This window comes from Danio rerio, chromosome 17 (assembly GCF_052040795.2).
Source record: "Danio rerio strain M-AB ecotype USA chromosome 17, GRCz13ab, whole genome shotgun sequence".
Lineage (NCBI taxonomy): Eukaryota > Metazoa > Chordata > Actinopteri > Cypriniformes > Danionidae > Danio > Danio rerio.
In genome coordinates, this window is record NC_141037.1 from 30,014,902 (window position 1) to 30,032,885 (window position 17,984).

Here is a 17,984-nt window from a genome sequence, read left to right on the forward strand (position 1 = left end):
CATATAACATTCAAACATAATAATAGTAATCCAACAGAAGATTCCTCTTGGTCTTAAAGCCTTCTTTGATTGGTTAGTTTCACAATTGATAGCATAGAAGTCAAACATAGGATAAATGAGCTCATACAGGGGACCAATTCTGGACCTTTTTCAGTCAGGGGTGGATCTTTCGAACCATCCTGTTTGCATGGCCAAAGCAAGATATAACAATAAGCATGGGTTCATCTTGCCTTGTTTCGATCATTGAGACTGATGGTAGTGTAATGATGTTGTGGATATTTTCTTGGTACACTTTAACCCCTTTTTACCACCCAAACATCAGTTAAACACCAGAGTGTTGTTCCTGACCATGTCCATCCCTGTATGACCTATCTGGCAATGGCTATTTCCAGTAACGTAATGTGCCATGTCTCAAAGTTCAAATCACCTCAAACTGGTTTCTTCAACATGACAGTGCGTTCATTACACTGAAATGGCCTCCACAGTATCTCTATCTAAAACAGCACATTTGGGATGTGAAGGGACAGGAGATTCAGTGTATGGTCGACAAAATCAGCAGCAACTGTCTATGAACCAAAATGACTCATAGACGTTTACCATGATAGATTAAAGCAGTTCTGAAAGCAAAGGGGCAATTATGTACCTAAAAAGATGGTTGATTATATGCATATAATAAAAAACATGTAACCACACTCAATATCAAATTGCTGATACAACTGGGTGTTGAAACATTTCAGGCTTCTCGATGGACGCTGTGTTTAGATTGAGGCTGGGCTGCATGCTACTCCGAAAGTGTTTTCACTCAGTCTCCACTGTTACTTACGAGCACATTATTTCTCCCTCAGTGGGATATAATGTGGAATGATATGTTGTCCTTGTCATCTCTCATTTGATGAATGCTCCATTCTGGGCTAATGGAAGATTTCTCACAGCTTCAATACGCCATAAAACTTCTCTGAAGCTCTTACAACTGTATAACCTTGAGTGGGATTAAAACATCTGAACAGTCACTCTTCAGTATTATGCTGTACGTATGTGCAACAACGGATCAGCTCTACTGCAGCTAATTGCTAGAACAAATGCTTCTAATTATATTAATGCCTCATCATTTTGACTAGCTCTTGATAAGTAAAACCTGAAGAAAAGGCTTTAAAATGAATTTTCCAACAATAAATCCTCAAACATTTAAATTAGAGAATGACGTGGTAAAAAGTCTGACCATGATTGAGTCGTCAGCAATTATGAAACTATAAAATCTGAATGCTATTTGTGTTTATGTTTTTGCTGCTTGTTCAAACTACTTATTTATAATAAGCTGAATCAGCACAATTCTTGATTTTTTAAAAACTGTTTCATGTTCAATCCAAAAAACCAAAACCGAATTATGTAACAAACATTTTGTGTTGGGACAACATCAGAGATGGCCAAACTGAGCACCAAACAATCATATTGGAGCAAATGATGGGGAGGGTGGTGTAAATCCCTTAAACCGAAATCGTCATTTCTAATTTGACATAACCATTTGTTTGTTTAATTGCTGGGATACAAAAATGCTAAGCTGAAACTAAATGTTTCTATTCAGTGTTGTGAATTAATCAGTTTTTATAAAGGGTTATATGAAACCCTAAAACACATTTTAAGATGTTGACATCTGTGTGTGGCACGTTGCTAAAAACAGGACTCGATATTTCACAATCGAGTGAAGTGGTTGTTTTTGTCCATAAAAAAATCTTTTTTTATGGTTTATTATTACGATTAAAATAAGATTTTTTTGCTATATTTTTTAACTATTTTTAAATTATTAAGTTAAAATGGCAACATTAAAGTATTACAGCTTGGTATATTTAGCTTTGGCCCACCACCCTTAATCAAGATTGGTTTTTGGCCCTTCATAAGAAGTTCGGCACGCCTAAACAACATGATCACCAGCCTGGCCTACACCACACTTTAAGCTACTTTACTGTAGGGATGAAAGGGATGGTAGAAGACAGTGGGATGAAGGGGAAGGGGAGTAAGAGGATGACTGGTAAACAGATGGATAAGTTGATCGGGCGTTCTTCTATGCCCAGAGACTCAGATTGGGGGTACTGTCTATGTAATAGTTTGGCAGACCCCCCCAATTTAGCTTACATGTAGGAGTGAAGAAGGTTATAGGATTGTAAATGGGAAGCGAGGAAATGGAGGGAGAGAGGGTGGGTTTAAAGAACGAGAAGAACGGTTCTGGAGGGATGGTCTTCCCTATGAAAGTTTTAGGGGAGGATGTGATTGGTTAAGGAGACAAAGTGAGGCGTGGTTCCACCGCTGAACCTTTATTAACAAGTTAACTCCATAAGAAATTGTGAAACCCTGCTTTTTTTACAGTGTATTTAAATGTTTCTGTTTGTTTTTAGTACAACTTGGATTCGATTGAAATCATAATGTAGTAAAAGAAAATGTGTTTAAAAATTATATTGGCAATCTGAATAATATATTTACAAATAATTGACTTAATATCATTATGAAGCACAATATTGAAGCAGTCCATCACGTTTGTAATGCAAGTAAAAACATCAGCCATTATTTTACATCAAAATCAAATTAATGTCAAAGATTTTAATAAATACTTTTATATAGCATAAAATACTGTGCATATTACCTGGAAGGACGCACAATGAGATAAATAATAATGAAATATTTAGATATTTATTCTAAGCAAATGTGAATAGACTGCCACCTGGTGGAGGGCTGTGGATGTTTTGGATGAAAAAGAAGACTTTTTACTGTATTCTTTCTTTCATTGCTTTAATGAGACACATTTGCAAACAAATACACTTTTATATTACAACAACATATTACATATTATTTATAAAACTTTGTAAAAAAAAATCAAGTTTAAAATGGCATGAAACATTACTCACATGACATAAAAGTAAAATATATACACATTTTAGTGTACAGATTCTGATTTCTTGCTCTTGCTTTAGATTTTAGACTTTTTAAAGTGCAAATCAGATCCACAAAACTTCATGTAACTTCCACTATTTGCAATTTATTTCAAACCTTTATCTATATACATGCTCATGTATATAAAAGACACTTGTATTTAAGGAAGGATGATCATGTTTGTTTCAAAAACAATCAGATCATCAATAAAATCCACAAGAACATGTGGTCTGGTCCTTTAAATGGGAATGAAGCACGTGGACCCTATTGTTTGTTTGTGTTTGAAGTTTTTGAGTCAGATCTTGGATATCAGGACTGGGGCCTTGGGGTGCATCCAGAATCACTAACTGCCTGAGTCGGGGCAGATGCTTAAGCTGGAGGAATACTGATGCTGGAACATTATAATGTCTAAAAGAGAGAGGAAGGTTAGAGTTGATGGAGGTCAAACGCACATATATGGCAGTATATTTAATCAGTCTTAGGTAATATGTTAAAAACTCTCACCTCACTTTTAGGATCTGCAGCTTTGGGAACATCTGTGGCATTTCTGCGATTATGTGAGAGATGTCATGACAGCACAGGTCCAGGTGAAGGTGGAGGAGTTCTGGCAGCCGTTTAGCCAGGATCCTGACTGACGCCAGATCTGCCTTCACTCCCATGAGGGACAGACGACGCACAGTCCTGGGGATGGAGCCAGCGTACATTTCCAGCGAGTATCCATCTGGAAAACACAAACATGTGTCTAAGAATCTATTGTGGTTAAAAGAATTTAAATGACAAAGATTGGACAATGACCCCTGCTTTAAACCAATATAAAATCTAATAATAGTAGGGGAAACACAGTGGCACAGTAGGTAGTGCTGTCGCCTCAGGTTGCTGGTTCGAGCCTTGGCTGGCTCAGTTGGCGTTTCTGTGTGAAGTTTACATTGTTCTCCCTGCGTTCATGCGAGTTTCATCTGGGTGCTCCGGTTTCCCCCACAGTCCAAAGACATGCAGTACAGGTGAATTGGGTAGGCTTAACTGTCTGTAGTGTATATGCGTGTATGGATGTTTCCCAGAGAGGGGTTGCAGCTGGAAGGGCATCTGCTGCGTAAAACATATGCTATATGTATCCGTTATGTATGCTATATGGATACATATATGTATCCCTGCATCCCTAAAAATAATAATACATTTAAGCATTCTTTTTAAATATATTTTATGACAAATATAATATATTACTATTAAAATTGCTTATCAGTTGCATTTTATTAGAGATTCTTTGCTAGTTCATACATAAAAACTAGCTCTGAAATGATGAATAATTGATTTAAGGCAATTTAATTGTTGGCCTCTTTTAAAGTGTTAGTCCAGCCAAAAACATTCTGCCATTAATTACTCACCTTTGTGTCTCTCCAACCACCAGAGACCTTCATTTATCATTGGAACACATATTAAAATATTTTAGATGAAATGTGAGCTCTCTCTCATCCTCGTCTGGGTGCGCGATTACTTGGCCAGTGTTTCTTAACCATGTTCCTGGAAGACCAGCAAAACTGCATGTTTTGGATGTCTCCTTTGTCCGTCACATCATTACAGGTCTTTCAGTCTCTGCTAATGATCTGATGATCCTCCACAAACGTGGTTGAGAAACACTGGCCTAGAAAACACACACGCTGACGATCATGTGAGAGCTCTTGGATTTCACCTAAAATATTTTAATGTGTTCAGATAATGAATGAAGGCCTTGGGTGGTTGGAGCAACAGAGGTAAATAATTATTAACAGAATGTTCGTTTTACTAAGTAAAACGTTTACTTATTAAGACTTGCTAACTTTGGACTGCCCTTATGTACACCCAGGCCTGACACATTAGACTAGATATAGGTAAATAGAGTTATATTTACAGTTTTTTTTGTTTTTTGCTAAATAAAAAGTGTATTTGGAGCTTCAAATGGTAAGCATGTAGTGGCATACTTTGTTCCTTTTCTAAACTTTGAACTTCTTGTGACCATTGCTGTCTATGGAGGATATGAGAGCTCTCACATTTCATCTAAAATATTTTAATGTCTTCCGAAAATAAAAATGAAAATCTCAAAAGACTGTAATAACATGAGGGTGAGTGATTAATAACAGAATAGTCATTAGTATGGCCAACTGACCATTTTTTAAACCTTAGCTTGAAGACTCTTCCATTAGCTCTCCTGTGCTAATATGAAGGATACCTTCATGCATTTCGTGCATTTTTCACACTTACAAGAAATGTTAAGCTCTGAGAGTACACAAAGGTCTTCCAACCATTTTATGAGGGGGCAAGCCAGAGGACAGACGATACACTTTGTATAATGGACTGAGAGTTTGGTCAGAGAAGACAGAGCGCTGAAGGCATCAGGGGACAGGCAGGAGTCTTCATAGTTCAGCAGTTCCAGGCTGTTCAGGACAGATTCTTCGCCTGCTGTCAAACAAATGATGGGGGACAAATGAAAAAAGTGGAAATATTCTCATTTCTTTAAATTGTGTCTTTTCTGAACACACATTACCTGAATGTCCACATGCTCCAGCAGGACAAAAGTAATCAACAGGCAGGATCCCATACTTTGGTCCCATTTTCAGAGAGAGGTGTTTTAGGTTGTTCAAACGCGTTAAAAGGCTATGCAGCGCAGTTTTGTTGATGGGGTTTTTATCATCGTGGTAGTGCAGTGAGGCAAGATTGGTAAGTTGTGAAAGGACATTTCTGATCTCCACTATCGAGGCTCTCTGGACTCCACACAAGCACAGATGAGTCAGATTTCTCAGAGATAAAAGCGAGCTGATCAAACTCCGACAGCTACACTGGCAGATGACCAGCCTGTCGAGGTGTTTTAAAGCCGCCAGAGTGACCAGAGCTGTGTCATCGCTGCACTCCAGCAGATTCACTGAGGTGACCCACGGCAGATACAGCACGATCTGCTGCAAGACTTTCGCCTTTGCCTTTTCAACAACTACAGACTTGACTTTCCTCCGGGAAAGAGTTTTCCAGAAGTGTGTGTCGTAGACTCCAGGCTTTTGGATGATCAGAACGCTGTCTTTCCATAATGCCCAGTGGTCGACCAGTCCCTTAAAATACGTGCAGCTCACACGAACACTCAATTTGTCACGAACAGACAGAAATCCAAACACGTGGATCCAAATCTCCTCCGGCAGCTGAATGTAGGACATCGTCTTCCTCCTCAACAAACGACATGTGCTCGCTTATTTCTCGTTTACTGTACATTTGGCATTTTCTCTACAATTCCATATTCCTATCACACGTGCACGATGCAAACTTCTGATTCAGTTTTTGCGATGCTTGCACGAGTCGTTGTGGTGAATCGGATCTTTTAATTTAATCAGTTGAACCAAAACCTTCCTGAGGTGTATTTTGTGTGAAACCCCAAGATTTCTGCATCATACTTATGCAATGTTACCTAGTGAAACTGCAGCACACTGATTGTGTTTGCATTAATAATAACCATATTTATATTTTGTTTATTTTGTATATACAGTTGTGTGATAACATGTATGTTACATTGAAAAGATTTCGAGTGAGATGTAAATTAATTTTAGCGTCATAGAATGCAAATGTTAAGCGTTATTTTTTACAGGATAATTTTTTTTATAATTGTTTATTATTTTGGGTTTTGCTCTTTATCCTGTATATCTAATGTAAATATTGTGTAAAATAACTGTTCACTTTTAGTGTAGTCTGTTTTAAACAATTTCTTGGAATCAATAATAAAAAAAGTCTAAAATATTACCTATAAACAAGCGATCTACAAGAACCAATTCACCGAATTAAATAACTCTCGCTTTTTGCATTATACACGTTGTTACTTTATGTTAGTGTAATGTTGATGTTTATGTTGTGTTACTTTACGTGAATGTAATGTTAATGTTTATGTTCTCCTTATGGTTTATACCGAGTGAAACTGGGCACTGACTGTATTTGAATTAATAACTATATGTTATGGTTGTGCGATAGCATTGTGTGTCAATGTTGCATTAACATATTATAATAATAGAGTCAAATTCGTGAACTATTTTAGCGCCTTACATATAAATATTAAGTATGCTAAGGGAATAACATGATTCTTTAGTAACAGGCGATTTAAAAGAACCGATTCGCTGAACTGAATCATTCTCACTTCCTAGTAGCATTACTGGCGGAAATGACGCAGCCCTTACGCGACGCGAGACGTTAGCCGCTCATTATCCGGGAAAATTCAAACGAGTTTTATGGTAAGCAGTCCATTTTGTAAACATAAGTCCTATTTTCCATTACGCTGTATGTTGTTACATTTACTACACGAACTGATGTGTAGATAGTTTTATGTTCGTCAAGAGTTAGTCGTGAACGCGTTTATTTTCGTTTTAACCTTAACGTTAGTGTTTTACAGCAGTTAACAAATAATAAAGCATAGAAATCGGAATTAGAGTAGTGTAAATACTTTTTATTGTTGTTTTATAATGTTTTATTTTACTACTGACGCTGTTTATTGTGTTAATACAAATCCTGACTGATATTCTTTCTGAAAGTAATCTATTTTACTGACGAAAGACTGTATTTTAAACATTTCACTGACGATCAGTGCACTTTTTCAATGTATTTTCTAATTATCTGTTTTGTTTGAATCTTACAGGGTTTTGTTAAGCACAAGGATGACAGAGGGACTATAAACGGTTAGGCACTTTTCTCTAACACAAAAACAATGTATCACCCACTACAGGACTATTTCATAGCACCTGGAGTCCCTAAATCTAGTGACATGATCACACCAGTCAAAACTAAACCTAAAATAGCCAGCAGTTGGGCACCTGGGTCAGGTAGAAAGCTTTCAAACAGAGATGTGTTGGTGATGAACTCCACAGCTCAGAGTGCTGAAGAAAACAGCCCAAATATCCCCTGTGAGCTCAGCAGCATCAACGCCACGGCGGATGTTGTGCCTCAAAACAAAGCTGACCTGATGCTGAAGAAGGGCACTGAGACGCCAGCAAAGATTTTTGCAAGAATGAAAGCAAAAGTTCAGAGACAAAATTCTGCAGGGCACGAGGCAGTTTCTGTTCATGTAAAAAATCTAGAGATTTGTAATGTTGACCAGTCAAACCCTGTAATCCAGATATCACAAAAGACTAACATCAGCCAGGAGACTTATGTGATCGCCGTTTCACCTCCACAGTCGTCACAGCCTGAAGAAACAGACTCATCACAAGAAAGATCTGAAAGACAAATTGAAGTTTTAAATACTGAGTCAGAGTCATTTATTGGTTAGTTCTCCCCTTTTTTTTTTGGATGATAAACACAATGTAAGTACATTTTCTATTTTTTTAACGATCTCCTCATTATTTGTGTTTCTAGCACCGTTTGCTTTACTGGAAAAGATACCCAGGGTTATGGAAGCAAAACGAAAACAAATGCCAGAGAATCCTTGTAGGGGAAACAAACGTATGCTTTAATTATTTTTCATCCTAACAGTTGCTCCAGTTTGGAATTTTGGGACAGTTTTATTTGGTCAGGTTCAATTCAAAATAAAATAAAATGAACTGTTTGTTTAGAGCCTCTTGTGCTGCTGGAGAAAGTGGTTCCAGTTGAGATGTTGGCCCAGCTTCAGCAGAAACCCGTCAGTTTTGTCAGTGGGTTGAAGGACATCAGAAATAAAGGTATGTGTATGATGTTTTATTTCACCCTGTGTTGCCCAAAATTGCATGACTAGAAATGTACTGGTTTATCATATTAAGTGTCTCATGATTTACTTTTTTTTTTTTTAATAGTTTGAGTATTGAATATATTTTCTTATTTGAATTTTTCTCATTCTTATTAATATATATATATATTTTTGGATAATTGTTCTTATTTAGTTTTTTTTTTTTCAAGATGCAGTGTTCCAAGTATCAAAATTTAACTTTATTTAATTAATAGAGTGAGACACGACAGACTTTATGCACCCCCAGCATAATCTGTCTTAGTTTGCCTGCTCAATATCTTTTATACTTTTCCTTTATTATCCACTTAATAATGATAATAATAATTTATTCTTATATAGCACATTTAAAACTTAATTGTCAAAGCGCTTTACACCAAAGAAAGGCACAGATATAAAACTGTTTAGAATAACAGTACAAATGAATCATTCTGGCTAAAACATTTACAATTGCTAAAACATTCAAAACTGATAAAACATTCAAATATCTAAAAACGTAATACAATATAAAAAAAGTTCGGTATGAAGCACTATAGCTTTATTAAATTGTGGCTTCTAAGCAAGCTCCTTGGAAGGAATGCCAATAAAGCTTAGGGCCCTATCATACACCCGGCGCAGTGTGGCGCAAGACGTGGCGCAGTAGTCTTTTGCTAGTTTCAGCTTGGTTCAAGAGTCGACCGCTGGCGCGTCGCTATTTTGAGAAACTATAATAGATTTTTCATTAGACCAAAACAAACCCGGTCTAAACTCCGGCGCAGAGTTGCGCCTCGCTTACGTACTGCTTAATACGCACAAGAGAGCAATAGGCAAATATCTTTACATATGAAAACATTTAAATATTAAGGATATATAGGATATAATAAGAATTGATATAGGATATAAACATAAAGGATTAAAATATTACAAAAAATATTATTTTCTAGCCTATATAAATATGAAAAAACGCTGCTTTTATGTCTTCTTCATCTCGGGAGGCTTTTTCAGTTTATTCATAACAATTTGCTTTTGTATAATGTTATTATTATTAGCAGTATTATTTAATATATCCATATTTATATTTGTTTTATTAAAAACAAGCTTAGATTTGCCCACCTGTCAGGTTTAAGACCATATGGGGCATGGCAGGTGTATTTGGAAATAACTTAGTATTTTGACCAGACTTGGTCATTATTGTTCATTTATTTGTTTGCTAGAAATTATAACTGAATTTAGAAATAGTTTTGAAACAAATCTTTGCGCTTAAACGAAATTATTATTTATAGGCTAATTGATGTCTGTGCGTAAAGGTTTCCCTATCCAAGAGCGAAAGTGAAAGTAGATAAATTATCTCTCATTCTCACGCAGTAGATGCTCTGTTTAACAGTTTTCTGTTAAAAAACTGTCAACTGTTTGCTTGTGAAATGCTCATTTTTTCCACTTAGACTTACTTTGCGTCCTGTAAATAGCGAATGCGCTCTTGGCGCGACGCAGCTGACTCTTAAAGGGAATGGGAGATGAGACTCAAATTGGTTTATTCTCAAAACACACCTATAACTCATTAAGAAAATAAACTCAACCCTTTTAGACCATGCGCCTTGGCGCAAGGCAGATTTCCCGTCCTTAAATTAGCAAAAACGCGTCCTGACACGCCCTGAAAGCGTTTGCGCCCTGCATTTTGCGCTCTGCGCATGGACCGTCAAAATAGAGCCCTTAGAGTTATTTCCAATAGAGGTGCAAAACTTGGGCCACTTATGACCCAAAATGCCCAAACCTCTGATCTCCAATTGGCCCTTTTTTCTGAAAATGTGTTTCAATTATCTGTCACTTTTTTAATGCACTGTTGGCACTTTTTTGTTGGTGGATTAGTGAGTCTGCTATAAAAAATACTAACAAAAAAAAAAAACCCATTACAAATCTTTATTAAGATTTTTTTTTTGTCTGCTGCTGTCTTTGACCTAATTCTAGACTAGTGTTTTCTGGAGCTTTCCATCTTGGAAAGTACCTTGAAAACCAATGTCTAGTGGTGGGAGAAACAAGGCTTTTTAATAGTTGAGGCCAACAAGAGACTATTAACTATTATTGCTTTTTATTTTACAAATGTCTCTTTTAAAAACATTTACAAACTCATAAAACTGATCTGAGATCAGGGTTTTATTTTATAATCAGGCTTTGTTTGTTAACATTAGGTTAACAGGGATTTTCGGTATTTCGGTATTTATTGGCCGAACACCATTGTCAGTAACAATATAAAAAAAGTTCGATATGAAGCACTAAAGCTTTATTAAATTGTGGCTTCTAAGCGTGCTCCTTGGAAGGAATGGCAATAAGCTCAGGGTAGTTTCCAATAGAGGTGCACGACTTGACACAATTACTATTTGATAATTATAGAAACCTTACAGATGTTAATCAACTTTAAAGTTTGCTTTGATCAGTGTTTACACTTTACTATTGTACACACTTTGTAGCATTTTATTTAATAAGTTTGAGTCTTTTTAGCACTCAATGTTTATTGTATCATATTTTTATTTATTTTATTGTTTTTGACTATTAAAACTATTTGCCTTAGTAATGTTGGTAAATTAAAGTAAAATAGTTAAATACATTAAAAAAATCTTAATATTGCTAAATGGATTGTAAAAAAAAAATCAATAATTATCCATACCGAATGATATTAAACATTATATTGTGATATTTTGTTTGCTGTATCGTCCAGCCATAGGTTAACAACAAAACTAACAAGTAAAATAGCTATTACTTAAATGTATTATTTAGTTATATATTTACTATTTACTAATACATTAAAATCTCGTTATGTTATTCTATCTAATATGAACAATTAAATGATAATGTGTTACAGTATTGAAAAATAAGAAATGCTGTAAAAATATGTTTATGTATGGTGTTAATATGAGAAATATTTTCTTTATGCTGAAATGTACATTAATTTCATAGTTAAAGACACATTAATTATTGTGAAATTTCTATTGCGATGATTAACAGAGCAAAGAAAATTGTCATACTAATTCTTATTTTTCTTATTAGAAGAAATACTTTTTTCTTTTAATTTCATTGGAATAAATTAAAAAAAAAAATAATAATCTCTCAATATTATGAAAAAGCTTAATAATATTAGCCCCGGTAAGAAAAATAAAATTAAGGATTTGAACAAGACTACTGTCGTTCAACGACTTTCCTAAATAACCTAGCTTGCCTAGTTAACTTAATTAACCTAGTTAAGTCTTTAAAATACAGTTTAGCCCGAATACTAGTATCTGGTCATTAAAAAACACCTGGGAAATGTTTGAAAAGTAAAAAACTAATCGAATTTTAAAGTAGTGCAACTAGCGTGTCTCATTTGTATGGAAATTGGGTATATGCAGACCTGCTGCAATCTGAATAATTGTGCAAAAGTGCATTTATATAAAGAATAATGCAACACTGATCATAACACATGTAATTCCGGTTTAGGTACTTGTGTTGTCTTTGGCGAGAGGAGCATTTCTGAAGAAAAAGACAACGAGAAAGACCTCCAAATAGAGCAGTCCAGTAGTCCTGAGTCTGATCCATTTAGTCGGTCTGAGTCTCAGTCGGATTGCACCGAAATGGTCCCTGGACCCACTCAGCCCAATCATAATCTGCTGGATGATCCTCTTCTGCTGCTTTCTCCTCGTGTCCTGATCCCACGAAAGCAAGCATCTGTGCTTCAGTCAAAACGACAGGCCAGACAAGTGGATGAAGCTGTAGATGAAGCAACCAATGTAAGTTGGCAAAAAAAAAAAAAAACGATTTTGTATTTTATTCAATTCAATTTTTATTATTATTTTAAAATTATTTTATAATGGTGACCTGCATTTCAGCATAACTAGTAAAATAGTGCATTACACTTGTCTTTTAGGTGACAGGGATTCATTTAAGAGACTGGATTGTGAAGTTGCTCAACAAAGAGCTTGTGGTTGATGGTATTCGAATGTAAGAGGTTTGCTTATTACTTTTTAAGACTTAGGTTTTTTCTGTTTAAAGATATAGAGTTTTTTTATAGCTATAGCTTTTTATATTGTGATATTGTCTGCTACGTTATAGATTATATTACAAGCTTCATCATTTATTCTATTTGCATTTTGCACAAAACTGCTTTCTGTAAACCCATTGCAAGGTTCATGAAAATGAATGCAACTGTAAAACAGTGTTGTTTTATATATATACAGAGACACCATGATACCATGGCACAGCAGTTTTATTGTCGAAAGAGTCTCGAGTAATGTCCTCAAGACGTCATCCGGCAGGACTTACGTTCTGATTGGGAAAATGGCCAAACATCCCAATTCATGTAAGGAAAAATAATCTGGTGTAAATCAAGTTTTAAAAATATCAAGCATTCCTTTGTGTACTTAATTTGTTTGTTTTTACCCTTTCAGTGTTTCCATCGTGGTTTTTAAAGAAGTTTCTTTTTGGGTTTCCAAAAATGTGGAAGGAGTACCTGGATCAGTTTTTGAGTGCTTATACAGGGTATATTACCATGTCATATATCATCAACTCAAGCGCCTTTTTTCTGAACATGTCTCCAACATATGTTTTTTTTTCATTATTATACATGCTTTTAATTTCCAATTTCTTGTTACATTACATACAATGTAACGTTTCCCTTCAAATTTGACTAAAGAAAGTCTGCTTAATCTTTGTTTTAGATCACAAAAAAGTCAAAAGGACAAAAGCAGTTCTGTGAAACCTTCTAAAGCCAGAAAAAACTCAACATCCAAACATTCTAAGGTTCAAGACATTACAACGTGTATGTATAAAATGTATCAACGGTGGCATTTTTGACTTTTTAAATGGGTTCACAAGTAAACCTTAAGGATTTGTTACTGAATTAATCAAAATGAATAGATTTATCTTATGTCTATTGCTGTAGAATTAAGAATTTTTGCTATTGAGATTCAGATATTTTTAAGATTATAAATTGTGGTTTGATAATGCTAATATACAGAATTTTGTTTGTGGTACAGCTCCTGTCACTCCCACTGATGGTGTTCAGCAGGACAGTGCAAAAGTGTCCCGCAGTGGCCGACTCATCAAACCACCACTGGAGTACTGGAAAGGAGGGAGGATTGTTATGGACTCTGAGATGAACGTTACTGTCCATGAAGACTATTCAACCTCAGTACCATCCACGGTACTCTTATTTGATTCAGCATTTCAAACTGTGTGTCTTTATCTATCGCTATGGTGAATGTCGGCCATTTTTTAACTGAGGTGTTATTTTTGCCAGCCAAAGAAGCCGGCAACATCACAGATTGCAGAGGAAAAATCATTCAGACCCAAAACTATAGAAAGAGGTGTGTATTGATTATCATCATTTTTATTATTACTTTTTTTTTTTCATTGCAATTTTCCATATTTATATGTTTTACTAAAGGGAGATGCATCACATCTAGCAGTGAAGATGAATTATCAGTGCCAAGAAGGAGAGTCAAACAGGTTTCCAAACCCCAACAGAAGATACCCAGCAATCCACTTCCGGCTGAGAACACAGCACGGAGTAAACCTCCAAGATCTCAGAAAGGGCCCCTGGTAGTGACCACCATGTCTGATTCAATTCCTGCAGCAAAACAAAACGCTAGTAGACCTCAAAGAGCCTCTCTGAGAAAACAGCGTTCAGCAGAAAAGGATACCTTTCTGGATTCAGGGACCGAAATGAAGGAAAAGACAAAAGTTGATGCAGTAAATGGTAATTTCATTCCTGGAGATGAACAGGAGACCGGCTCAGAGGAAGATCCAAAATCAAAGCGTAACAGCAAGTCCTCCCAAAAACAAATTCAAGTTGAACCTCAGCCCCTGCCACACGACTACAGTTCTTTACGCCGAAGCTCTCGCATAAGCTCCAGAATCATATACTCTACAGACTCAAACAGCTCCTTCACTTCTCCAGACCTTCCAAGAAGGCAAAGAGAAAAAAAGTCTACAGCCCAGAAACAGCTAACCAAATCTCTAAGGACCTCTGTGCTGCAAAACTCTATTGGGCATAAAGAACAAAATGATCAAGAATCAATGAGATGTTCACGTAGACCAAAAGTTATCTCACAAAAAAGTCCAGATGATGTGTTGGTGGATGCTTCTATATCTCTTCTCACAGACGATAATGATGATGAAGACCGAGTACAACATGAACAAAAGGCCACATTATTGTTGAGAAAGGCAAAACCAAGGAAAGGTAAATCCCAACCTAAAAGTATTGGAACCCCAGTTTCCTCAGAAAGCATGCATTCTGAGCACTCGGAGGATGAGGAAAGTGTTTCAAATAACAGAAGATCAAAGAAATCTGAAAAAGGAAAAGCAAACAGTAGAAGCAAAAAAACCCAAGCAGAAAACAACATGCTTAATAAACAAGAGGAGCTATTGGATGGAAAATGGACTGAAGAAGAGCTGCAGAAACTACATGAGTAAGCGTTTATCTTGCATTCCAGTTTGAATAGTTTTTAATGTACAATGTTTTGAATTTAAGGTTTTCTTCTCTTGAGTTTTCACATGTTAGGTAAAAGTAGCAAGCAATTCTGAAAATGGTTTGAATGTATTAGATGCCATTTACAAATGTACACCAATCTCTGGACAGGGTTGTCAACTCATTACCCAAACACCAGAGCGGTTACTGGGCACATGTTGCATATGTTGTTGGCACCCGGTCGGCTGAAGAGTGTCATGAACAGTATAATGCCCATCAGAGGAAGAGCAAAATCCCCAGACAAAGACCATCAAAGAAACCAGCGGCTGAGGAGTCAAGTTAGTTTTTATACTTTATAGTTTCGAGAACTGTGAGTTTTAAAAATTGTGATAGAAATCCATGCATTTGGAAAATGACAACAATTTATCACCTCTTTTTTTTTTTGTTTTCTATTTTGCTTATAGGCAAGGAAGTAGTTGAAATCACTGCTAAAGCTGGAACACTTAAAAGAAGACATCAGATGAGACATTTCTTGGAGCACATGCCCAAAGATGACCATGATGACGTGTTTACCAGCTCGCCCATGCACAGTAAACAAATCAAGGTGCTTTTGTGTGGACTGAGTTTGAGCACAACTTTAGACATTTCAAGAATGTGCATTTAAAGTTAATATGAATGGGGGAAAGTGCAGTATAGTGGAATAAGTCCTGCCTTCTAAATAAAACGGCTAATATAGCACAATAGTGGGTTCTTCTCAATGTTAAAACTCCATTTGGGCTCTCTCTATATAGAAAATTATAATTATTAACAAGAACCAATAAACCTTTAAAAAATAGGTTCAGAGGTTTCATGTTTTTTATGCAACTCTTCTGATTGCATTAATTTGATAGATTTTTAAAAGGTCAAATCAATTTTAAGAGATACGTTTGTACAGTAAACACAACTTCAAAATAGATATCAGAGACATCAGAAAATTTACAGCAAAGTGCACAGACTTTCCTTTAAAAAGGGCATTTGTTTAGAGCCCCACGCTCTGAACTAAACAATATTTAGATGACTGCGACCAGCCCCCTGTCTGAATAACACCATGTTTTTTTTTCTTTTTACCTTCAGAAAGTCTAACTTGATCATTGTCTTTTGTAGTTGCCTGTATTTGCTGCAAATGGAGATGATAAGGATTTCAGCCAGCTTCAGAACCCTCAGACTCCCAGTTCAAGCATGTCTACTTCTGCTAAAACCCCTCAGTGTTTACACATCAGCCCAGGAATGATGGGTTCTATAAATAAGTATGTTTTGTGGATGGATGCTGTGCAGTCATTCAGCTTGTTGTCTCATATTATTATAGAAATATATTTTAATTGCATATCTAATTTTTTAAATGTATATTTTAAGGAATAACTTGGATAAGTACATTTTCCATCTTCAAAAGAACCAAAAAGGAAGAAAACGAAACAAAAAGGTTGCACAAACGGTAGTTTTCTCACTATCCTTGTTCTGATAAGATTGATTTATTTTATGATGAAAACATGGTACATTTCTTTCAGTCGGTATGACACAAGTCAATTTTTCCTTCTTGTGTAGGAGAAGCTTACACCAACCCCAGCTGCCAGGAAGACCCTAAAAAGATGTGTTGGTATGAAAGTTACTGTGCTTTTCTGTGCCAAGTTGAAAAATAAAAGTGGATATGCATATATATTTTTTATGTATGTGGATCTCTTCAAAGAATCTCCCTGTGTTTTCAACAGCTGAAGATGACGACTTTGTGGTGTGGAATATGCTCTCAGATAAGGATATGCCATCCAGAGAAGATGACAGTGACGAGGAAGATGATTATTTTATGGAATATTGCTGAGCTGCACTATCACTGTTTGGAATTAGTAAAAAGTATCTTAAAGAGTTAGTGTCAGTGCCGGTAATCGCATTATTTTACAATATTTTAGCTTCTACTTAGCATCCGGTTAATTTTAATTGTGTTTTGTTTTGTCAAACACTGAGGCTCATAAAATGTTTGCTCTTCATGACTTCTAAAATATCACACATCATTTTTTTAATGGCCATTGTTTTGTTTAGTTTATCTGCAATGCAGAGTTTATCAGTGGATCGTGTTTTAATTTGGAGTTTTTGAATCTGCAGATGTTGATTCAAGTTGTAATGAAATAAGTTTCATAAAACAACGTTCAAAAGAAACGAGTTCTAATTATTCCTCACTGTGTAAGAAACAAGTTGCTTTAACAGAGAATGTAAATGTGCCATTTTTAATTCTTTTATTTGATTTATATTGTAAATACATATCTAAGCAAACACAATGTATAAACAAATAAAATTATTAAAATCTCAATTTTGGACACCAGTTTTATTTTGGGGCAAAAAGGGCAGAAATAATGGTTGAGCAGTAGTCTCAGATGTCGGTTGTCTACATTTCTTCACTTTTTTAAATACATATTTGAATGATTTTTTTTTCTGCCCACAAAAAAAAAAAATATGAATACTATAGTGTTTTTAATCCATACTATAGTGAAGTACTTGAATTAATCTGTGATTTATCATTTGTGTGGTATCAATTATAGTAATGTTAAAAAATAACCCAACACTGCAGTTTTGTACAGTACTTCTACAATAGGATATATTATGTTAATAAATATTAACATTTAGAAGTTTTACTACTTTTATCACGTATGGCCATGCATCCAAAGCGTTTTACAAACATGAGGGGGGTCTTTTCGACTCCGGTGTGTAGCATCCATGTGGATGATTCGATGGATGGCAGCCACAGGACAGCGGCGCCAGCGCACTTATTACACACCAGCTATTGGTGGAGTGGAGAGACAATGATCCTGCCAATTCAGTGGATGGGGATAATTTGGTAAGGGCCAAATGGAGGGAATTCTTTACTTTTTACAAGAATTGCCATGGGACGTTTAATGACAACAGAGAGTCCTTCACATTATTTTA

At 35.7% G+C, this 17,984-nt stretch overlaps 2 protein-coding genes across 23 annotated transcripts; one reads left to right on the forward strand and one right to left on the reverse strand.

Moving 5' to 3' along the window:
* Positions 1 to 2,767: 2,767 nt before the first annotated feature.
* im:7136021 lies at positions 2,768 to 6,239 on the reverse strand. Of its 7 annotated transcripts, none has more exons than XR_015513458.1 (4): positions 5,441 to 6,239; positions 5,199 to 5,352; positions 3,427 to 3,643; positions 2,768 to 3,330 (listed from the first exon to the last, which is right to left on the reverse strand). XR_015513458.1 is itself a non-coding variant. In XM_087290675.1 (4 exons), the coding sequence occupies exons 1-4, from the start codon at positions 6,096 to 6,098 to the stop codon at positions 3,322 to 3,324; spliced, it is 1,074 nt and encodes a 357-aa protein (XP_087146801.1). In that variant the 5' UTR covers positions 6,099 to 6,239; the 3' UTR covers positions 2,768 to 3,321. The 7 variants fall into 7 exon arrangements, 4 of the variants coding, with proteins under 4 accessions (XP_087146801.1, XP_087146799.1, XP_087146800.1 ...); XR_015513457.1 differs by having other exon boundaries at positions 3,432 to 3,643; positions 5,199 to 5,355; XR_015513456.1 differs by having other exon boundaries at positions 5,199 to 5,355.
* Positions 6,240 to 7,076: 837 nt separating this feature from the next.
* mis18bp1 (MIS18 binding protein 1) lies at positions 7,077 to 17,370 on the forward strand. 16 transcript variants are annotated; one of them, XM_087288674.1, is made up of 19 exons: positions 7,095 to 7,453; positions 7,559 to 7,598; positions 8,096 to 8,183; positions 8,275 to 8,361; positions 8,472 to 8,576; positions 12,065 to 12,354; positions 12,492 to 12,565; positions 12,802 to 12,923; positions 13,012 to 13,102; positions 13,282 to 13,382; positions 13,600 to 13,766; positions 13,863 to 13,929; positions 14,010 to 15,033; positions 15,204 to 15,370; positions 15,497 to 15,636; positions 16,176 to 16,318; positions 16,425 to 16,503; positions 16,614 to 16,665; positions 16,778 to 17,370. In XM_087288674.1, the coding sequence occupies exons 4-19, from the start codon at positions 8,310 to 8,312 to the stop codon at positions 16,882 to 16,884; spliced, it is 2,781 nt and encodes a 926-aa protein (XP_087144800.1). In that variant the 5' UTR covers positions 7,095 to 7,453; positions 7,559 to 7,598; positions 8,096 to 8,183; positions 8,275 to 8,309; the 3' UTR covers positions 16,885 to 17,370.
* The last annotated feature ends 614 nt before the right edge of the window (positions 17,371 to 17,984 follow it).